The 24,528-nt window shown below is 38.9% G+C and overlaps 1 protein-coding gene across 3 annotated transcripts in view; it reads right to left on the reverse strand.

Moving 5' to 3' along the window:
* Positions 1 to 24,528, reverse strand: part of TTC28 (tetratricopeptide repeat domain 28) — a 594,760-nt gene that overhangs the window by 159,964 nt on the left and 410,268 nt on the right. For all 3 annotated transcript variants that reach the window (XM_061170303.1, XM_061170302.1, XM_061170304.1), the window contains one exon: positions 8,413 to 8,920. In XM_061170303.1, the coding sequence (XP_061026286.1) occupies positions 8,413 to 8,920 (508 nt within the window). The remainder of the gene's footprint in view (positions 1 to 8,412; positions 8,921 to 24,528) is intronic.

Here is a 24,528-nt window from a genome sequence, read left to right on the forward strand (position 1 = left end):
CTGTTGTTTTTGGGTGGAATGTCCTATAAATATCAATTAAGTCCATCTTGTTTAATGTATCATTTAAAGCTTGTGTTTCCTTATTTATTTTCATTTTGGATGATCTCTCCATTGGTGAAAGTGGGGTGTTAAAGTCCCCTACTATGATTGTGTTACTGTCGATTTCCCCTTTTATGGCTGTTAGTATTTGCCTTATGTATTGAGGTGCTCCTATGTTGGGTGCATAAATATTTATAATTGTTATACCTTCTACTTGGATGGATCCCTTGATCATTATATAGTGTCCTTCTTTGTCTCTTGTAATAGTCTTTATTTTAAAGTCTATTTTGTCTGATATGAGAATTGCTACTCCAGCTTTCTTTTGATTTCCATTTGCATGGAATATCTTTTTCCATCCCCTCACTTTCAGTCTGTATGTGTCCCTAGGTCTGAAGTGGGTCTCTTGTAGACAGCATATATACGGGTCTTGTTTTTGTATCCATTCAGCCAGTCTGTGTCTTTTGGTGGGAGCATTTAATCCATTTACATTTAAGGTAATTATCGATATGTATGTTCCTATTCCCATTTTCTTAAATGTTTTGGGTTTGTTATTGTAGGTGTTTTCCTTCTCTTGTGTTTCTTGCCTAGAGAAGTTCCTTTAGCATTTGTTGTAAAGCTGGTTTGGTGGTGCTGAACTCTCTCAGCTTTTGCTTGTCTGTAAAGGTTTTAATTTCTCCATCAAATCTGAATGAGATCCTTGCTGGGTAGAGTAATCTTGGTTGTAGGTTTTTCTCCTTCATCACTTTAAGTATATCCTGCCACTCCCTTCTGGCTTGCAGAGTTTCTGCTGAAAGATCAGCTGTTAACCTTATGGGGATTCCCTTGTGTGTTATTTGTTGTTTTTCCCTTGCTGCTTTTAATATGTTTTCTTTATATTTAATTTTTGATAGTTTGATTAATATGTGTCTTGGTGTGTTTCTCCTTGGATTTATCCTGTTATGGGACTCTCTGTGCTTCCAGGACATGATTAATTATTTCCTTTCCCATATTAGAGAAGTTTTCAACTATAATCTCTTCAAATATTTTCTCAGTCCCTTTCTTTTTCTCTTCTTCTTCTGGGACCCCTATAATTCGAATGTTGGTGCGTTTAATGTTGTCCCAGAGGTCTCTGAGACTGTCTTCAGTTCTTTTCATTCTTTTTTCTTTCTTCTGGTCTGCAGTAGTTATTTCCACTATTTTATCTTCCAGGTCACTTACCCGTTCTTCTGCCTCAGTTATTCTGCTATTGATCCCTTCTAGAGTATTTTTAATTTCATTTATTGTGTTTTTCATCATTGCTTGGTTCCTCTTTAGTTCTTCTACGTCCCTGTTAAATGTTTCTTGCATTTTGTCTATTCTATTTCCAAGATTTTGGATCATCTTTACTATCATTATTCTGAATTCTTTTTCAGGTAGACTGCCTATTTCCTCTTCATTTGTTAGGTCTGGTGTGTTTTGACCCTGCTCCTTCACCTGCTGTGTGTTTTTCTGTCTTCTCATTTTGCTTATCTTACTGTGTTTGGGGTCTCCTTTTCACAGGCTGCAGGTTCGTAGTTCCCGTTGTTTTTGGTATCTGTCCCCAGTGGCTAAGGTTGGTTCAGTGGGTTGTGTAGGCTTGCTGGTGGAGGGGACTAGTGCCTGTGTTCTGGTGGATGAGGCTGGATCTTGTCTTTCTGGTGGGCACGTCCACGTCTGGTGGTGTGTTTTGGGGTGTCTGTGGCCTTATTATGATTTTAGGCAGCCTCTCAGCTAATGGATGGGGCTGTGTTCCTGTCTTGCTAGTTGTTTGGCATAGGGTGTCCAGCACTGTAGCTTGCTGGTCGTTGAGTGAAGCTGGGTCTTGATGTTGAGATGGAGATCTCTGAGAGATTTTCGCTGTTTGGTATTACGTGGAGCTGGGAGGTCTCTTGTGGACCAGTGTCCTGAAGTTGGCTCTCCCGCCTCAGAGGCACAGCCCTGATGCCTGGCTGGAGCACCAAGAGCCTTTCATCCACACGGCTCAGAATAAGAGGGAGAAAAAATAGAAAGAAGGAAAGAAAGAGGATAAAATAAAATAAAATAAAGCTATTATAATAAAAAAATAAGAAAAAATTAAGAAAAAATTTGTTAAGAAAATTTTTTTTAATTTTTAAAAATAAATTTATTAATTTTTTATAATAAAAATAACAAAAAATTATGAAAAAAATTTATTAAGAAAAAAAATTTTAATTTTTTAAAATAAAAATTAAGAAAAAAATTATTAAGAAAAAATTTATTAAGAAAAAAAATTTTTTAAGTAAAAAAAAAAAAACGAAAAAATGGACGGACCGACCCCTAGGACAAATGGTGAAAGCAAAGCTATACAGACAAAATCTCACCCAGAAGCATACACATATACACTCACAAAAAAAGGAAAAGGGGAAAAATTAATATATCCTGCTCCCAAAGTCCACCTCCTGAATTTGGGATGATTCGTTGTCTATTCAGGTATTCAACAGATGCAGGTACATCAAGTTGTTTGTGGAGCTTTAATCCGCTGCTTCTGAGGCTGCTGGGAAAAATTTCCCTTTCTCTTCTTTGTTCGTATAGCTCTCGGGGTTCGGCTTTGGATTTGGACCCGCCTCTGGGTGTAGGTCGCCTGAGGGTGTGTGTTCTTCGCTCACACAGGACGGGGTAAAAGGAGCAGCTGCTTCGGGGGCTCTGGCTCACTCAGGCCGCGGGGAGGGAGGGGTACGGATGCGGGGCGAGCCTGCGGCGGCAGAGGCCGGCGTGACGTTGCAGCAGCCTGAGGCGCGCCGTGCGTTCTCCCAGGGAAGTTGTCCCTGGATCACGGGACCCTGGCAGTGGCGGGCTGCACAGGCTCCCGGGAGGGGCGGTGTGGATAGTGACCTGTGCTCGCACACAGGCTTCTTGGTGGCGGCAGCAGCAGCCTTAGCATCTCATGCCCGTCTCTGGGGTCTGCGCTGATAGCCGTGGCTCGCGCCCGTCTCTGGAGCTCGTTTAGGCGGTGCTCTGAATCCCCTCTCCTTGCGCACCGCGAAACAAAGAGGCAAGAAAAAGTCTCTTGCCTCTTCGGCAGCTGCAGACTTTTTCCCGGACTCCCTCCCGGCTAGCTGTGGTGCGCGAACCCCTTCAGGCTGTGTTCACGCTGCCAACCCCAGTCCTCTCCCTGCGATCCAACCGAAGCCCGAGCCTCAGCTCCCAGCCCCCGCCCGCCCCGGCGGCTGAGCAGACAAGCCTCTCGGGCTGGTGAGTGCTGCTCGGCGCCGATCCTCTGTGCAGGAATCTCTCCGCTTTGCCCTCCCCACCCCTGTGGCTGCGCTCTCCTCCGTGGCTCCGAAGCTTCCCCCCTCTGCCACCCGCAGTCTCCGCCCGTGAAGGGGCTTCCTAGTGTGTGGAAACCTTTCCTCCTTCACAGCTCCCTCCCACTGGTGCAGGTCCTGTCCCTATTCTTTTGTCTCTGTTATTTCTTTTTTCTTTTGCCCTACCGAAGTACGTGGGGAGTTTCTTGCCTTTTGGGAGGTCTGACGTCTTCTGCCAGCGTTCAGTGGGTATTCTGTAGGAGCAGTTCCACGTGTAGATGTATTTCTAATGTATCTGTGGGAAGGAAGGTGATCTCCGCCTCTTACTCTTCCGCCATCTTGCCCAGACCCCCCTTGGTTGATTTTAATCTGTATGCTTTCACTGTAATAAACCATAACCATGAGTATAACAATAACTTTCAGTGAATTCTGTGAGTCCTCCTAGTTACTGAACCTGAGGGTGACCCTTGCTTGCTGTTGATGTCAGAAGTGAGAGTAGTCTTGGGGAATCCCAAACTCTGCATCACTAGATAGGTTTAACAGAAGATTGGAGATGACAGAAGAGTTAGTGAACTTGAAGAAAGATTAACAGAAATTTTCAAATCTGAAGAATACAGAGAAAAAAAATTAAAAACATGAACAGAGCCTCAGCAATATATAGGACAAAATCAAAAGGCCCAAAGTAATGCAGAGACATAAATAGAGGAGAGAGGGAGTGAACCAAAAGAAGTATTTTTAAAATAATAGGTAAAAATTCCCTAAATTCAGGCAAAGATATATATGTGCTGATTCAAAAGCTCAAAGAACCATAGCAAGGAAAAAATACAAAGAAAGCCACATTTAGGCATATCATAAACTGCTGAAAACCGTATTTATAAGAAATCTTGTGAACTGTCAAGAAAAATTTAGCATACACCATACAGATTATTAATTCCACTGACTTCTTATCAGAAATAATGGGGGCCGAAAGACTACTTTAAGCCACTGAAAGATAAAAAAAAAATCTACCAACCTAGAATTCTGTATGTAGCAAAAAATATCCTTCAAGAATGAGGTGAAATAAACACATTTTAAAGTAAACAAAATGAAGAGAATTCATCACTAGCAGACCTGCATTACAAGAAACGCTACATGAAGTTCTTTGGGCTGAAGGGAAATAATACCAGGTGGAAAACTTATATCTTCAAGAGTGAATGCAATTACAAGAAATGATAAATAAGTGGATAAATAGAAAACATTATTTTTCCTCTTATTTAAAATGGTAATATAAAATAGAACAACTAACATTGTACTGTGGAGTTTAAAAAGAATATAGGTGTAGTAATAAATGTGACAACTACAGCATAAAGTACAGGGAGTGGGGAGTAAGTGGACCTACAAGGTCATAATGTACTTATATTTTACAGGAAGTGGTACAATGGTAGCTCAAAGTAAACCATGAAAAGTTAAGGATATATAATGCCATCCTTAGAGCAACCATTAAAAAATAATGCAAAGATAGAGCTAAAAAGCAAATAGACAAGTAAAAATAAAATCTACATGATTAAATTAACCCACAGACAGCAGGAAAGGAAGAACAGAGAACAAAATATAAATGGGAAAAACAGAAAACCAACAGTAAAATAACAGACCTAAATCCAACAAAACCAATAATTACATTAACTGTTAAATGATGAAATGCTCTAATTAAAAGGCCATAATTGTGAAAATCAATAAAGAAGCAATACCTAGCTAGATGTTATCTGCAGTTAACAAACTAAAGACACCGAGAAATAGAAAGTAAAGACAGAAAAAAAATGGAAAACACAAAAAGTAAGCATAAGAAGGTAGGAGTGGATATATTTGTATCAGATCAAGTAGTTCAAGAAAAAAAGACATGACCAATGATAAAAAGGGACATTTCATAATGATAAAAGGGCCAATCTGTCAGAAAGACAAAAACTATCATAAATGAATATTTGCCCAAAGAGAAAGCTTCAAAGTACATGAAGCCATGTTTCACAGAATTAAATGGAAAAACAGACAAGTCCACACTAACAGTTGTAGATTTTAACAACTTCCTTCTTAGCAACTGACAAAACATATAAACAAAGAAATCAAAAAAGACAAAGATGATCTGAACAACACCATCAACTACCTAGACCTAAACAACATCTGTAGAGACACCTATTGCAATCCTACAAAGTATGTTCTCTGACTGCAATAGAACTAGAATTTGATAACAATAAAGTTTCTAGGAAAATCCCAAATGTTTTAAATTAAACAGCACTTCTAAACAACACAGGGGTTAAAGGGAAATCACAAACAATTTTAGAAAATATTTTAGGGGCTTCCCTGCTGGTGCAGTGGTTGGGAGTCCGCCTGCCAATGCAGGGGACACAGGTTCGAGCCCTGGTCCGGGAGGATCCCACATGCCGCGGAGCAACTAAGCCCGTGAGCCACAACTACTGAGCCCGTGCACCACAACTACTGAGCCTGCACTCTAGAGCCCGTGCTCTGCAACAAGAGAAGCCACCGCAATGAGAAGCCCGCGCACCGCAAAGAAGAGTAGCCCCCGCTCACCGCAACTAGAGAAAGCCCACGCACAGCAACGATGACCCAATGCAGCCAAAAAAGTAATAATAAATAAATTAAAAAAAAAAAAAAAAAAAAGAAAATATTTTAAACCCAACGAAGGTAAAAACATAATACATCAAAAATTATTAGATGCAGCTAAAGCAGTGTTTAGAGGAAATTTTATATTTTTTAATGCTTGTATTAGAAATTTAAAAAGTCTAAAATCAATGACCTAAGTTTCAACCTTGAGAGGCTAGAAAGAGGACCCAAAGAAAGCGGCAGGAAGAAAATGAGACCAGAAAAATGAAATTAAAAAACAGATAAGCGGGCTTTCCTGGTGGCACAGTGGTTAAGAATCCGCCTGCCAATGCAGGGGACACTGGTTCGAGCCCTGGTCTGGGAAGATCCCACATGCCATGGAGCAACTAAGCCTGTGAGCCACAACTACTGAAGCCCGCGTGCCTAGAGCCCATGCTCCGCAACAAGAGAAGCCACTGTCAATTAAGACCCAACGCAGCCAAAAAATAAAATAAATAAAATAAATTAATTTAAAAGAAAAAGACAAGCAATAGAAAAAACTTAACAAAAGCAAAAGTTGGTTCTTTAAAAAGATCAAGAAAATTGATAAATCTCTAGCTAGAATGATCCAGAAAAGGGGGAGGGAGTTAGTATAGGTACAAAACACAAACTACCAGTAACAGAAATAAAAGAGGACATATCACTATATATCTTACAAGCATTAAAAGGAAAATAAGTAAGTATTATAAACAACTTTATGCCAATAAATTCAACAATTTAGATGAAATGAACGAAGTCTTTGGAAAATAAATACAACTAATCAAAATGATAGATTTCTGACACAAAATGATAGAGAAAATATGAATTGTCCAATATGCACAGCCTTCTACACTCCAGGTTTCAAGCCCTCCAACCTATCCTATGTGCCACTGCTTGACTTGTCTTCCTTAAATATCTAGTCAATGTTCTCACTTCTACATTTCAAAACCTTCAGGAGTTCCTGTTCACTAACAATTCCTTGCCTAGTTTTCATAATAATCTTCTACCATCCTCTAGCACATTCCTGAAGGCTAATCATGCCACTATCCCTCAGATATGCCAACCTATGGCATCAAATTCTTCTTTCACATACCCCTTGCCATCAATGCCATCCCATTTCTGGCCAAATCTCAGCTATTCTTCAAGGTCCACCTGGGCATCATCTCCTCCAAGCTTTCCAGACTATTCCCAGCCCTCAGGGCCTCCCTTCTGGGAATTTCATGGCAACACAACATCATTAACACTGTTGTCCTGTGTATTAATCTTATTTTCCCAACTAAATTATAAGCTCTTTGAGGGCAAGGATTTTTTTTCAAACTTCTCTATCACGTAAGGCAATTATTCCAGGATTCAGCATATAGTAATGATTCAATAAATACTTGAAATCTGTTGAATGAATATATCATACCAAGAACTTATTTCTATGGTTTTTATCAGGCTCTCTAGATTCTCATTCTGATCTCAATACCATCTTTAGCATCATCTCCAGGGATTTGCCAGACTTTTTCTAACAACCATATTCACAAAACATATGGTTACAATAAGCGGAGGTAGAGGGGAGGGAGAAGTAGTGCTAAAATTATATAAAGAGAAATAGGGTTTTGTAGGTCACAAAAGAAAAGGGGACTGACTTTTACAGTGCATTGCCACTAATATCTGCTAAGCATACACTAATACGAATAAGGTCACCGTCTCCTTGTCCTCTCCCCACCCTGAGTCCCTGTGGACATAACAAACCATGGGCTCCAGGCACACGGATGAGTTCCGCTTATACTTCTGAACACATCTGTTCCTTTCATTCATTATGTACCAACATCTGTTTGGGTACCAAGAAAAGATAACAATATCTTCTAAAAAGTAGCCAGTTACTAATACTTATCGCCTCTTACCATTCCATATAAATTCCCCCAAATCTATAAATATCTTAACTGTAACCAAGTATTATCAAAACATAGACTGCAAATCTATCTTATTTAAATTTTTCAAAAAATAATTTTACATTTACACTATAACTATCAACATCATTTGTGAATACACATACATTGAGGGGAAAAAATACATTTCCTTTGGGGTTAAAGTCACCAAGTAAAGAACTCCCTCTAAACAAAAATCCTCTCAAATTCCCTTCCATTGATGACTTCCTAGCAAGCTTCCCTTTCATTTAAACCAAACATAGCTTTGTCTCTTCATTTCATCCCCCTTCTCTCTAATTAGATAAATCTGGTCGCTCTTCTCTCTAGACAGATTAAAAGGTTGGGGTGTTTTGTTTTTCCAGTATTTCAGAGTTCTAATCCTCAGAGCACTGTGATGACAGAAAGGATCCTGTGATTTAGAGCAGGCAGGCTCCAAGAAAATATATCTGAAGGAAATATAAAACACACACAATGAGGAGATTCTTTTGAATATAAACACACAGATTCCTGTAAAAGATAGTGGGTTACTCCAGCTATTTCCAGCCCTGGGCCCTGACCCTGGGTCCCGCAAGCAATCCTGTCCTTACCCAGATTGGAGGACGCTCGCCCCTCTGCAGCCCGGTCCTTGAGATCCTCAGCGATGCCCAGCTGCTGCTCATGGTACTGTTTAGCCCTCTCCAAATCCTGCATGCACCTGGCAGCATGGCCCAGGCCAGCATAGGCCCGCATCTCAATGGCCTTCTCCATCAACTCCTGAGCCAGCTCCAGCACGTAGTTGTGGTAAGACATGGCCTTGTCAAAGTTCCTCCTGTAGTGGTAAGCACTGCCCAGATTGCTGTAGGCGCGGGCCTCTTCTCGCTTGTTGCCCAGGTCCTTGGCTATCTTCAGATGCTGCTCATGGCACTGCACAGCATTCTCAAAATCACCCATGGCAATATACACAGCTCCCATGTTGCCGAGTTCTCGGGCTTCAGAAAGCTCATCTTTGGATTGCTTGGCGAGAAGAACACACTGTTTGTGACTGGCCAGTGCATTGGGGTAGTCTCCAATGGCTGTGTACACGTGGCCCAGACTGCTCAGGGCTGATGAAGCTGCCTGGAGAGAAAGGATAAGGCAGAGAAAAGAAAGCACATCAGAAAATGGCTTTAGTTTGTTTCAGCAGATAAAATGTTAGAGAGTTTGCCCATAACCATCCAATCCTATTTCTAATGGTGTTTCTATCAGTGGTCCTCAGACCTATGCAGAACTGAAAAAGGGCACATCCAAACAGCAAGTTCCTAATAAAAGACAATGGCAATTTAATCAGTAACATTCAATACCAAATCTCATAGAAACAGGTTGTGTGCCATATAACCTTCATCTTAGTTTAAAGACTTGACATTTCTAATACTGTGATATTATATCTCTGTTAATAGCTATTAACCTCTGCAGTATAAGAAAATGTTGAAGAAAATCAAAATTAATTATTACATGTAATATAGCATAGGAAATTCATAGGAGAAATCCATGCTAGGCTCTTTGCACCCTGGGCATTTCTCAATTCTTGTCTTCTCCCAAAGCAAATGGATACATTAACGGCAAGGGAGATCTTTAGATTGATGATTGATAATTTTGTGACCCAGGACCCACTGGAGGGTCCTGTTCTCTTATCTTTGTTACCTCAATGTGACTTCATCAGTGCTGGTTACTGTGGAGGGCTTAGATTAGATGAGCCCCAGAGGAAAATAACAGGGGAGTTACAACTACATCTCTGAATGGGGTAGTCCCCACAGGGCCTCACCACCCCTTTTTAGGCTCACATTGCTCTTCGAGCTTTGCTTTTCTTGCCTAGAGGCTCTCTCTTCTGACCCCAGCCTCTGTGCAGAAAGATGCTATCTTCCTAGTCCCCTCACACTGCTTGCCACTCAAGTAGTTCTTGTCTAAAGAAAAGAACATGAGCCCTTTTTGTCTTAAAGGTTTTAATGAAAATGACTCTATATTGGCATAGTGAACCAAAGGGAAACAAAAATAACAAAGGAGATGTTACACGGGTTCTAGAATCTTACCAAGTGCAGATAGTCTTAGATTCTCGTCTTTAGTTTCTAACTCCTTTGCAGAGACATAAAAGGGAGTTACACCGAGCTCTCCTGCGCTTCTTTTCATTCAACAACTTGCCTATCCTTCCCTTCCTTCACACAGTGCCTACAGCTAGAGCCACGTAGCCCCCTTTCTTCATGATGCTCCCTCTTCGTACCATGAATATGTGATCCTGGCAGAACAAAGGGTAAACTCTGTCACAAGTAGGCAAGTGATCTTCACCAGGGCCTCCAGGCTAGGGAATAACAACAAGGGAAGGCCGGCCCACCTGGAGTAAGGGTATTTCTTTATCAGATGTGTTCTATGTGCACTTCAGAACACTTTTATTAATATTTCGTAGTTGTGAGTGATTTGCTACCCTATTTCTTTGCCTGCGAAATAGCAGTTTTGATCAAAATGACTGAGACTGACCATCTTTACAATGCTTGCAAATTGTGTATCTGCAAAAGGTTCCATATAGTTTTAAGTTGCTTTTATCATTTCACAGATGTTCCAACAAAAAGCTTGAGGAAAATAGAGAGGAAATAAACACTTAGAAACGTACTTTTGGGTTTGTTTTTTTTTTTTTTTCTGAGTGGTGGAGAGCAGAAACAATTCCATGAAAATCACAATCCTGTAGCAATGTGATTCTGGCAGACGCAGCAATGATGTCACCCAAGAGCATGCCACTTGGACGTGTACTGGCCTCAGGTTCCTACTTCGGGAACCTCTTCAGGATCAGGGGTTAAGACTTCTTGTTGGCACAGTGCACATAGGCCTTTCTACTCCTCACAACTCCCTTCCCCACACCCAACAATCTCCTTTCCTCCTTTGCTGCAGGACGGGGGACTCAGTCTCTTTCCTTTCCTTCTGTAATTGGCCCTCCCCTCCTTACTCTCTGAGGTCCTTCTGTGCCCAAGCCAGGCTAGAGAGCAGGACACAGTCCACAAACCCTCCCACCTGCAAATCTTTGTTGCTCTCAGAGTAGAACACATGGCTCTTTCACTATGGACCTAGTGTGACTTAGAATCAGACACCCTTGGTTCAAAACTGCACTGCTGTTTACTAGCCCTGGGACCTTCAGAAACTTAACTTCTCTGAGCCTTGGTTTTCCAGACAGACGTTTCTAGGTCCCAGGAACTGTTTTCAAACTTAGCCATGAGCCTCTGTCAAATGTGTAAACCATAAATAATTCACTAGATAATTCCAAATAGTAGATCTGGTTGGAGGCAATGAGCCCTTGAACACTGCAGGGAATAGATTAATAAGGCCTGGGGCAGGCACAGCACCCCAGGCATCACTGTTCCTAGAAACTTGTGGTATGTGGCAACTCCAAATGACAGCCCAAGGATCTTCTGCTTCTGGTTCTTCATTTCTGTAAATGCCAGGGAGACATAGGAGCTCATTTGCTGAAGCTCTCCCAAACATAAGGAAAGGGAGTATTGGGGCATTTCCCCTCTAGGGCTGTGAGGAAAGAGGGAAGGACTACTGCATTAGCTCTTCCCTGGCACCTTCCAGTTACAGGCAGCACTATCAGGCTGGGACTCTTCATGCAGGTGTCCTGGAAACCGGCAACTCTAGAAAGGTCAATATAGTTTATGAAGCACACATCATAGCCTCTGAAATTAGAAAGGCAGCTTGATGTAGTATAAGAATGGAATAGAATTTAGAGTCAGAGGCCCTGGCTGTGTAACCCTGATAAGTCATTTCACTTCTTCACCTGTATTTTCTTTATATGTAAACCGTTCTGATAATGACAGCGTATGTACTTTCCAAGGCTAGGATGGGATCATATGAAGCAGTGCAAGTGAGTGTCCTGAGTAAACTGTAAAGTTCTCTGTAAATGCATCACTAAGGTGTGGATGGATGTTTTATGACTGCAGGCCGGCTGGGCTGAGCTCTGTTACCAAGCAGAAGCTAGTAACGGCACCAAAAACATCAGTCATTACAACCAAACAACTATATTCCTATCAGTTGCCACAGGAAATGAAGTCCAGTGTTTTACAGCTGCTGGGCAAATAACATGCGATGATATTTATCAGCTAAGTGAATTACAAATTAATCACTTGTCTTTGTTCCTGTTCCTGTGGAATAAGCTTAGATCTGAAACATGGTTTCAGGCTGTTAAGGAGAATCTGAAGACCCACTATCTACAGGGAAACACAGGCCCCACCTCAAGCAGATGCTGCACTTGCCACTAAGGTTCACACTGCCTTTGTATATTAATCTCTTTGAGATTTTTGTGCTAGAATACCAGCAGCTGCTTCCCACAGTGGAAACATTTTGGAACATCTGTATTTGAATACCAAAATGAACACAAACAGTTATGCTAACAAACTCTCTGGTTGGAATAAGACAATACTTTTCTCTTTTTACAAGATATAAATTACTCATGTTCTTGCCAAAGCATGATTTCCAGCTGCAGACTTAGCACACAGGAGTCATTACCCCTTGCTCTGTGACCCAAATATTTGCAGAAGAACTGCACCTGACGAGTCAGTTTCGTGGGACATGGAGCTAGAGAAGGAAATTTGCTCATATTTTTTCAAACCACCTTTAAGGACTTTCAGTTTGAGACATGAAATAGAGAAAGTTTAAACTACCCAAAAAACCACATTGATGATACTACCATTAAACATTATTTTGCAGAATTAAACATGTTCCTCACAACTAGCATGTTTTTCCCTTTATTGTATGTATTTTCATAAGGGTTATATTTGGGGGGATGATTAAATGCACATATAGAGAATATCTGATATAACTGCTGATTGACTAATTGCATGTAGTTTTAAGAAAAGGGGAAATGCACCCACAGCTAGTACCAGAAATACAGTTTTTCATCTTCACCGTCCAAATCCACATGTACCTTGTATTCCTTGCCAGTTCAGCGCCCACGAACCCAAGGTACTGGGTTAACCACCTGCAACCCAAGAGGCAGAGGGATGTAGAAGAATAGGGGCAGACTCTGGAATCAGGCATGCATGGGTTCAAAGGACAAACTGTGTGATACTACACAAGTTATACAACATCTCTGAGCCTCAGTTTCCTCATCTGTAAATGGGAATATTAATATCTCACAGTGCTCTGATGAGTACTACATAAGATAGAACTTGTAAAGAGCCCATTTCAAGGCTCACAGAAGATGCTCAAAAATTTTAGACTTTCATTTCTCTTCCTACCCTAACTAGCTTTATTCCTTTCAAAGATGTGGTAGAAGATGACCAGAAAATAGAACATGATGTTATATGTCACCACAACTAAAAAAACAACACAAGAAGCGTGGCCCACTGATGGCAGGAAGGGTCATTATTTTCATACACTAAAGCATATTACTCGTATTACTCTTCTGCAAGTGTAGACATAAGAAAATTCACCCTTTATTCCGGGGCATTTTGGAATCATTGGTATATCCAACACATAATGTTGGTAAAAGCACTTTAAGTGGTCAAAGCTTACACGGATATTAGAGTGTTTTGGGGTCTGTTGGTTGGTTCATTTGTTCATTCATTCATGTACTCAAGAAAATTCTCTAGACACAAACAGAGTCAACTAATTTTTGACAAAGGAACAAAGGTAATTCAATGGAGAAAGGACAGCCTTTTCAAAAAATGGTGCTGGAACAACTGGACATCCACATGCAAAGAAAGTGAATCTAGACACAGACTTCACACTTTTCATACAAATTGACTCAAAATGGATCATAGACCTAAATGTAAAATGCAAAACTATAAAACTCCTAGAAGATAAGAGAAATTCTAGGGGACCTAGGGTTTGGAAATGAATTTTTAGATAAAACACCAAAGGCATGACCCATGAAAGAAAAAATTGCTAAGTTGGACTTCATTAAATTAAAAACTGTGTTCTGCAAGAGATACCATGAAGAGAATGAAAAGGCAAGCTACAGACTGGGAGAAGATATTTGCAAAATATGTATCTGACAAAGGACTTGTATCCAAAATATACAAAAACAAAAAAACAAAAAAACTTAAAACTCAACAAGAAAACAACCCAATTTTAAAATGGACAAAAGACCTGAACAGATACCTCACCAAAGAAGATACAGTTTTCCCTCAGCATCTGTGAGGGATTGGTTCCAGGAACCCCCACAGATACCAAAATCTGCGAATGCTCAAGTCCCTTATGTAAAATGGCATGGTATTTGCATATAACCTATGCACATCATCCCATATTCTTTAAATCATCTCTAGATGACTTATAATGCCTAATGCAATGTAAATACAATGTGAATAGTTGCTGGTACATGGCAAATTCAAGTTTTGCTTTTTGGAACTTTCTGGAATTTTTTCAACTATTTTTGATATGTGGTTTGTTGAATCTGTGGATGCAGAACCCATAAATATGGAGGGCCAACTGTATATAGGTGGCAAAGAAGCATATGAAAAGATGTTCCACATCATATGTCATCAGGGAATTGCAAGTTAAAAGAACAATGAGATACCACTACACATCTATCAGAATGGTGAAAATCCAAGACAACTGACAATATCAAATCCTGGTGAAGATGTGGAGCAATAGGAACTCTCATTCATTGCTAATGGGAATGCAAAATGGGACAGCCACTTTGGAAGATGGTTGGGTAGTTTCCTACAAACATACTCATAGCATATGATCCAGCAATCATGCTCCTGCGTATTTACCTTAATGAAATGAACACTTAACGTCCACACAAAAACCTGCACGTGAATGTCTGTAACACCTTTATTCATAATTGTTAAAAACTGGAAGCAACCAAGATGTCTTTCAATAGGTGAACGAATAAATAAAATTTGATACATCCTTACAATAGAATATTATTCAGCACTAAAAGGAAATGATCTACCAAGGCACAAAGAGATATGAAGGAAACCTTAAATGTATATTCTTTAATGAAAGAATCCAGTCTTAAAAGACTACACACTGTATGATCTCAACTACACGATACTCTGGAGAAGGCAAAACTATAGAGAAAGCAAAAAGATCAGTGGTTTCAGCAGGAGAAAATGATAGATCACAGGGGATTTTTAGGGCAGTGAAACTACTCTGCATGACACTATAATCATGGATACAGGGCATCATACATTTGTCAAAACCCATAGGCTGTACAACACGAATAGTGAACCCTAGTGTAAACTATGAACTTTAGTTAACAATATTATATCAATATTGGTTTGTCAATTGTAACAAATGTACCACACTGATACAAGATGTTACCAAGAGGGGAAACTGAATGGGGAAGAGAAAGGGAATGTGGGAACTCTCTGTACTAGCTGCTCAATTTTCTGTAAATCTAAAACTGCCCTAAAAATGAAGTCTATTAGTTAAAAATTAATAAATAAATTGGAGTTTTCCTCGTTGGGGGAGTGGGTAATTCTAGGAAATGGAAACAGCACAAGCAAAGGCATGAAGTATGACAGAGTGTGTAATGATTAGAGACCAAGAAGCTGGTTAGACGTGGGAGTGGGGATAGTGGCTGGAGGGGAGTCTGGAAAGGCGGGTTTGGATGAATTCTGTCTGTCCATCCATTTGTAAAATCTAACGCATTTTCCATGTATGTTGTTTCATTTAATCATTAATAACAATCCGTTTAATTGTGTGTTGTTATTATTAAATCCATTTGTGAGATAACGCTAGACTCAAAGAGATAAAATGACATGCCTAAGAATACACAATTGATAGCACTGATGGCAACGCCAGGGTTCAGGTCCACAGACATCAGACTCTAGCTCTCGTGCTCATTTAACTACATACAGTTTATCCTCTATTGAAGAATTTACAATCCACCCAGGGAGCAATAACAGCCACAGGTTTAAGCAGGGGACTGACAAGATCAGATTTATACTTTCATGTATTTCCATGAAGTAGCTGAAAAGGAGGGAGATCGGTAGTAACGACAACAACAAAATGCTTAACTAAAATAACAACTAATTAGAATACAGTAAGATCAATGTTAAGCACTAATGATATTAGGGTAGGCTTTAGGGATATTCACAAATATGCTGGCGTCTCTGTTTCGAAGTAGGTAAGACTGCACATCACTGACTGCATGAAGTCAGGTGTGAGTGGCTACGTGACCTTCTTTGGCCAATAAATGTGATCACATCCATGTAAAGCTTTAAGAACCAGTGCGTACTTCACCACATTTTCTCTTCTCTTTGCTACACACTGCTCCAACAAAATTGAAATTTAAGTGACAATCATAGCAATGTGGGCCCTGGCTGACCTGTAATGAATACACAGCGGGCACAAGAAATAAGCCACTAAGATTTGGGAATTTACTATTATTGCAGCATAACCTGGCCTAGCCTGACCAGTACAATACTGAGCATAAATTAATAATTTTCATGCTCCAGTCACTATAGTTATAGTTAACACTATTTAGTGGTTCAATTATTTGAATTACCATAGGTTTCTGGGTGATGAAATTTTAGTCATTTTTATAGAAAAACTAAATTTGAGGAGAATTAGGTACTAAAAACAGAAACTTAGCTAATCTTTAAAAATCTGTATTAACCCAGATACAAGGGTCTACCTGGTAGTAATTTATCCACATTGCAGATCTATTTAGCAGGAATCAATAGCCACCCAAATACAAACCTGTAGAAACAGAAGACTGAATCATGTTCTGTGAGGTCTATACACTTCCTACAGTCTTAAATAACATTCACTCCCTATTTAATGAGTGTACTATAGCCTGAAAAATCTACCCTTAGTCAGCAACTGAGTTGATAAAGTAATTCTGTATAAAAAGTTAAATGATAGTCATGAATGTCTAGAGTTGCTTACTCAATAGCCACACAAAAACAATTGTACAAAAATAATCAAAAAAATGTGTAATCTATATTGTTGAGGACGTTGTCCATGATACCACCTGATGTCATCTTTATAAGGACCAGTGGAAAAATTTCTTTCAGATTTCAATGCAGCTGCTATGGTTTTATCTTAAGAAAAATGTGAATCATATAAGCGGTCATGTTTACCTTTTTGTTTGAGTCACCAGGAAGCTTATGATTTAATACAGAGCCTCCTTTTAACAGCCAGATAGAATCCCATAATATGTACAAACTCTACCCTGGCTTCAGCATATGATATGATCCTAATCCTCTCATTACTCTGATTTCTTCCTTTTTATGTTTTGTTTCCTGCTCCCACAAATCCTTCTTGGATTACAATAGAGAAAAAACAAAAACAAAAAACAGTTAAATGTTAAGGCTCTTGGTAGGGAGAAAGCTTCCTGAAATGGGATCTCTAAGAATTGTGAACTCACAGCCACAGCCTGAAGAAGAGATTTAAATACCACATAAACAGGGAAATTTTTAATTACATGGTCTTTAGTAGTCTTCAATCATTTCATGCTGTACATGCTCAATAACTGGTGTTGGGTTTATGATAATCAGTCTAACCAGTTTGTCCCAATTCCTAAACTTAGCGTTGGAGGAATATTCTGCAGTTGTTACTAAAAAGTAAGACAGTGATTTGTGTACATCTGAATTCTTTCTACCATATTACTATACCATAGTTGGAATAGTTGGTTTGAATCTATTACTATGAGCTTAGAGAGCAGTTAGTGACAGTTATAGCTTCTCCATAGGTAACCTGTCAGCTTTTCCTAATACTGTGGGGCCAGAGGAGCTTTCACAATAATTATTTTTATCAAAACTATATTAGGGTTGGAAGAATAATACAATGTCAGAAAGATCCATTACCTAGACCTAAGAGTTGCTATCACAGGTCATAAATTACTTATAATGCCCAGCATTAATACAGCAATGTTTTCAAACCAAGAATTTGTAAATGTCCTTTGCAGATGCAAATTAACAGATTAATAAGGAAACAAGCTTTCTTGTTTGAGAAGCTGGGATGACAGATTAGCTATTAAGAGCAATTTATAGGTCATAAGATATGAAAGTTGGCAAGAAACACTACCTCTGCTGGCTCTATAAATAGTAAAACTGCATTTAGCTTCCCAAAGGTATCCTGTTAGACATTTTAATTATACCATAAAAACTGCCAGAATTTACAATGAATTCATTTTTTTTTAAAACTTGATGCTCCATGTAAACTTGATTCAATACAACAGGCATCTGTGCTATGTGCTGTAACTGCCAAGTTGCAGCCAATGCAAGAGTGTGTGCTACTTCCTCATGAAGGACTGCAAATGATGAGGTTGATGATGAACGACAGAGGAAAGAAATGTTCCTCCCTAACATCTCTTCCAGGTTACTTAAGGATTCTCCTCCCTCCTTTACATCTTAACACCTTCCACTGAAGCCATATGCTATCCCTCTAGAGAGATTTTTATAAAGAATTCCATTCTACATAGCTCTTTGGCCACAAGATGATGACCAAGTAATAATCCTAGAGTCTTGGTAGTCCTATTAGGGAGTTGAGTTTGATTGGGGATAAATTCTCTCACTCACTTGAAATAATCAGTTAAGATGATTTTTGGAAAGTTATTTCCCACTCTCAGTTTCACCTACATCTTCAGTTTTATTTGGGGGAGTGATAGGCAGATAACTTAGTTTCAAATTAGTCTTTTACGACATAACTCACTCAAGTTTCTTATGCAATAATTTGACCTGGGTTAAGAGACATTCTACCATAGTGCTGTTTTAGTCCAGTCAAAACTATTCCATTCCACACTTGCCAGCCAACCTGAATTTTAGTAGACTATAAAACATCGTTTTGTAGGGAGTTGGAATGTAGTCAATCACCCTTTGAAGACCGAATCATAAAATCTGGCTTTGGCTGAGCAGGATATAATGGAGAAATGTGGAGAGAAAGAAAGATGGAAAACACATATGTGTTCAAGTGCAAATACAAGAGGCAGAAGAGACATTTCTTGGAAGGAAGAAAACCCAAGAAAAGGACAGCTTATTTGCTAGGACAAGCAGATAACAATTTAAACAAGAAATCTTTTAATTGGATGGAAAGGAGTCCTCAAGGATCCTGGAAAGATGTTAGGAAATTAAGAAACAACTGAGAACTTCTGCTACCATCCATGAAGGAATATCATTATGGCCCTCCCACTTTAAAGAACAGGCCCTAATGCAGGCTGAGGCCTTCTGAAATTCATGGCTTCTAACTGTTCAGGAATAAATGGTCCACAATCTCAGCTCTCTGTACTTTCGCTCAGCCTGGCAGATTCAACTTCTATCCCTGTTGGATGATTCCAAACTCAGATTTCAGAATAAGAGACAGAGGATTTTAGAGCTGGAAGAGGCCTTATAGATCACCTAATTACATTGGTTTTCAAACTCTGTTTAAATCGAATTAAAAATACAGGGCTTCCCTGGTGGCGCAGTGGTTAAGAATCTGCCTGCCAATGCAGGGGACACGGGTTCGAGCCCTGGTCCAGGAAGATCCCACATGCCGAGGAGCAACTAAGCCCGTGCGCCACAACTACTGAAGCCCGCGCGCCTAGAGCCCGTGCTCTGCAACAAGAGAAGCCACCCAATGAGAAGCCCGCACACCGCAACGAAGAGTAGCCTCCGCTCACGGCAACTAGAGAAAAGCCCGCGGGCAGCAACAAAGACCCAACACAGCCAAAAATTAAAAAAATAAATTTATTTAAAAGAATATATTAAAAATACATGTGATTATGTGATTAAAAGTGTTGTTGTTTAGGTTACTTAGACTAGGATGCACTTTTCTCCCCAGTACCCTTGGGAGCATCTATGGCACCCTGCAGGTTTGAAAACCACTTACCAATGTTACTTCTCAATGTCTTTAGGTATAGAAACTAAGACCAAGAGATGTCAAGTACCTTGGCAGCAGGTCAACCTGCTAATGACCAGCAAAGGCAGGACTAGAGCCCAAATCTTCAGGCCCCCAGCTGGTACCCTCCTCACTGTGCTTTGCCCACATTCCATCACACCATCTCACAGTCACCTCAAACTCAAGCCCTCACTGCCTTTCCTAAGTCTGTCTTGTGATTTCCATGATTAATGAAAGAAGTGAACGTTATCACTATTTCTTCCAACAACTAGTTAAAAGCTCAGTGTTATCATTGACTTTTTCCTTTCTTTTGGCCCTCATATTCAGCAGCCACCCAAGACTAGCTTTATTAGACTTGTGAAATTATAATTACACTAGTTTTATTTAATAATCTTCACTTTAATGCCAATTATTTATATAAGAGAACCACTTAGAATTAATTTCTGACAGTGTTATTTTAAATAATAAATATTATCTTTAAAGTTATGTGACGATGTTAACAGATGAGGTTTGTAATATATTTTAAATACATACTGCTCTTCCCTCTAAAATCCAAGCCAGCTATTTAGTGACAAATTCAGTGGCAAACTTTAATAACTTCAGTAAAACTTTAGTAACTTTTCTAACAGCGACTGATTCTGTCTCCTGAATAATAATGAACTTAGTAATTCCAGGGTAATACAGCGACTAGAACTGTCTAGGTGTAAAACCTGTCTCTGCTGGCCATCTTCCTGACTCTTTGTCCTTGTTTCCTTATATATAAAGTGGAGGTAATGATATCTATCTCTTGGGATGGTTATAAGCATATACTTAAAAAGCTTAGAATTGTGCCTGGCACATTACAAGTATTCAGTTACTGCTAGCTGTTATTATAGATGCTAAATACCAATAAAATTGAGTAAATTAAGTAATTTTAAAGTCATATATTTACATTCATTTAACCTGTTTTGCACATTTATTTAAAATTTAAATGTACTAAATTAGTGTCTGCCTTCCTCTCTCTCATTATATTAATTTAAAAACCTGAAAATGTCATTTCCCTTGTGTGACATTTGTCATTGTTCCTTTGGCACAGAAATTATTTGGGCATGCAAGCACATAAACATTCCTTTTTGGGAATCCCCAAAGAAAGAAGACATCACACCAAGATCTAAAAAAGGAACACAATAAGTCCACTGAAGAAAAACTAAAATTTTAATTAAGATCCTAAATTATACTTTAAAATATTAGCTTATTATAAAAATATCCAAACTGATAGGTTTGGATTAAATACAGGTTACACTGATAGATAAAATTTTTAATTACAACTGTGACCAAATTCTTCATCCTATTAGTTATTAAATGTGTTTTTCAGTGGTATGCTTGTTTTGGATAAAAGTGAATATCAGAAAATGTACTAAAGTGTTAAAGGAACTATGTTCTAAAGCAAAAAAACATGATTCATATATTTTCTATTTAAAGCAATAAGAAAAGATACAGGATATGGGTGAAGGGAAGAGGAACACAGCATGCGATAGGTCAGACTGGGCATTCTTGAAGCCAAGAGTTGTCTTATTCATCTCTGAAACTTCAGAGTCTATCATAATGCCTGGCACATAGCAGACACTCAGCAAACACTTGAAGAACAAACCAAACTGACAGTCATGGGACTTTCAGTCTGCACAAGGATATAAAAGAAGAAAACTCCATCCTCCAAGGTAAGAATGCCAGAATGAATGTGCGGTACCAATACCTCAACCTCTAGTTCTATTTAAGCAAAATTCTGATGCACTAAAACTTTCCTACAGCTCTAAGAATAGGAGGTCCATAGACATAGGTGTTTCTCAGCTGCCACTTTGGTGTCTGTATACCCAGAACTCACAGTCCTTCATCTCTGTCCTTGTCCTTCTACCTGCTGCTGCTCATCTAATCAGTCACATTCATGCTAAGTCTTATGAAATCGTCTCCCTTTTACCTTTAAATTGTTCACATGAGACATGAAATGATTAAACAGGAGCAACTATTATTTTTATTATAATACTGTTTTTCCTAAGAATGATTATAATGGTACCCCCCAATTGGAGTCTAGGGAATTTAATCTGGGAGCCATTGAAATATTTCTTAGAAAAAATATATCATAATAATAAGTATGATTATTATTCATTGAGAGCCAGGCAACCCACATTTCATCAAATCAAAGTTGCCATCAATTTAAGAAGCATTTTACAATATGTACCACAAATAAAGGGACCAAAATGTTACAATTAAACAATGAGAGCACGCTTTCTTATTGACTGTAAAATCATCCTAGAGATTATCATACTAAGCGAAGTAAGTCAGAAAGAGAAAGATAAATACCACATGATATCACTTATATGCTATCTAAAATACAACACAAATGAACATATCTACAGAACAGAAACAGACTCACAGATACAGAGAACAGACTTGTGGTTGTCAAGGAGAGTGGGGAAGGGAAGGATTGGGAGTTTGGGATTAGCAGATGCAAACTATTATATACAGGATGAATAAACAACAAGGTCCTACTGTATAGCACAGGAAACTATATTCAATATCCTGTGATAAACCATAATGGAAAAGAATATGAAAAAGAATATATATATGTATAACTGAGTCACTTTGCTATACAGCAGAAATTAACAACGTAAATCAACCATACCTCAATAAAATTAAAAAAAAATTTTTTAAATCATCCTGATTTCAGAGATACTAAAACATGAAAAAATGTGTATTTCAGAGTCAATAAATTATGATATATCAGGTGCCTTATTTTCATCATCCCAAATCCCCACCAGACCTCTCAGAGGTAGGAATTTTTACCTTTATTTTGCAGATGAGGAAACAGACCACATTAAGCAATTGCTCCAAAGTCAAGGTAACTAATAAAATGACAAGGTTGGGGTTTAAACGTAGGCCTACCTGACTGCAAATCTGAATATTTCCATCATACGGCACTTCCTCCTCCAGAAATCTCAGACAAAAAATGAGGAAAACGGCAAGAGCACTTGCTCTGAAAGGGACTAGTTATTATTGCTGTTCACAATTAGGTGCTTAGAACAGCTTAGCAGGCAGGTGTTTCTAATTTGCAATATTTAATAAAAATGGCTATTGTCAAATTCTATCACAAACTGGATACAGACTCAGAATTTTTCCAGAACCAAAGGAAAAAATAGCCTGCAACAATTAGCCTACATTGCTGTTTTCCGAGTAAAATAATGTTTTACTCTCTACCTCCTAGATATAAAAACTACCTTTGGATGGCTTCAAGTTTGCCAACCAACCTTTGAGTCTCAAAAGAGATGTATTTTATTTGATTAATATTATCCTCAGGATTATATATAAATGCTGAGATACGAAATGAAAAGTTTAGGAATGTGCCAAGTCTAGGACTGGTTAATGTGTCTGGCATGCCTGAAAAATCCCAGAAAGTTGCTCCCAAATGTCTGCAATTACAGACATTCGAAAGATGTGTTATGATTCAGGTTTAAGTTTATTCCATTTAGGGACAGAGATGGTTTTCAACAGTGGTATTGGGCTATGAGTTCAGGCAGGACCGTTTAAATGTGCCTTAGTAATAATGTATGTGTGCTGGGAGGAAGAAAGAATTAGCCCAACTTTTCGAATGGCAGGGTCTCTTTCCAGAAGGTTCCATTCAAAGTATTATGGTATTAAATAGAGACCGCTGTAAGTTGTATAGTTTTATGGAAACCTCAGAAGCCTCTTTCTGAAAAAATCTGGGATTAGAATGGATTGGTTTACCTTGCTCATAGTAAATGGTGAAAGGGGAGGTGATGATTTGGTCACCGTTAAAGAGAAAAAGCAGTGGGAAGGAGAAGATGAAGTGGTGAGTGATGACACTTCTGTCGATGCCCCCTTCCAGATGGGGGTGGAATACAGCCTTTTCCTGCTCTGGCTTCTGCCCAAGAAAGTAGCAGCACAGTTTCCCCAAAATAAAGCACATGTTGTATCATATTTTATTACACCTAAAGCTTATTTTACCTAATTTTTATAGTTCAGAAGAAGAGGAAATGAAGGAGAAAACAGGAGGATAAATAAAGTTTTGCTTTCCAAGTTCTAAGGTTACTCTATTGGTAGTCACTTCATTCTGTGCTTACTTATGTGCCTGGAATCTAAGAAAACTAGATAGAAATGTGGAATAGAGGGAGTCATTAAGTGAGAGGAAGGGTTAAGATTAACCTCTTGTGTATAGAAGGGATGCAAAATAAAGAATGGAAAGAAGTGGAAAAATGCCAGTACTAAAACATTAGTCTACCAGAAATAGTTTTTCATAAATGTGAAAGTGTGACAACTTGAATTTAATTTAAAAGAAACACAAAGCCTTGATTCGCATACAGTGAGTTGTCAAAAAGACAGAACTTGGATTTTTTTAACCTAATTTTTAGTGTAACAAAATTAAACTTGCTGAACCAGTGATAAAAGGCAAAGGCCACTATCCACAACCACTCTAGGCTTCAGTCAGGGATTTACCCATCTTTTACAGCAGCATCTAGATGTGCCCAAGTGAGTTACATTTCCCCCTGGGATGCTTCCCCTAACATTTTCTCTCTAACAAGATACATAGTGGTCTTCACACTTCTCATGGGTGCCATCAGAGGCAAAAAACAGAATAGTGCTTTAAACATGTGTTGGGTACTTGACAGCAATGTGGTGATTAAGTCAGCTGGGGGCATCAAGGATGTGCTTCAGGGGGTTGGTAATAAGAGTCTGGGAGATATATTCATCATTGGATACTTAATAAAATCCTCCATATAACAATGCCTGCTGGAAATTCTAAGTAACTTGAGCATACTGTGAATAACCGTTGCATTCAAAGCAGACTGGCCTCATCCAATGGCAGAATCTAGAATGGCATTGTAGGCACTTTGCTTCCAGAGACATCAAGAAAATGAATGCTTTGCAAAATTAACAAAGAA

Source organism: Eubalaena glacialis, chromosome 15 (genome assembly GCF_028564815.1).
Source record: "Eubalaena glacialis isolate mEubGla1 chromosome 15, mEubGla1.1.hap2.+ XY, whole genome shotgun sequence".
NCBI lineage: Eukaryota > Metazoa > Chordata > Mammalia > Artiodactyla > Balaenidae > Eubalaena > Eubalaena glacialis.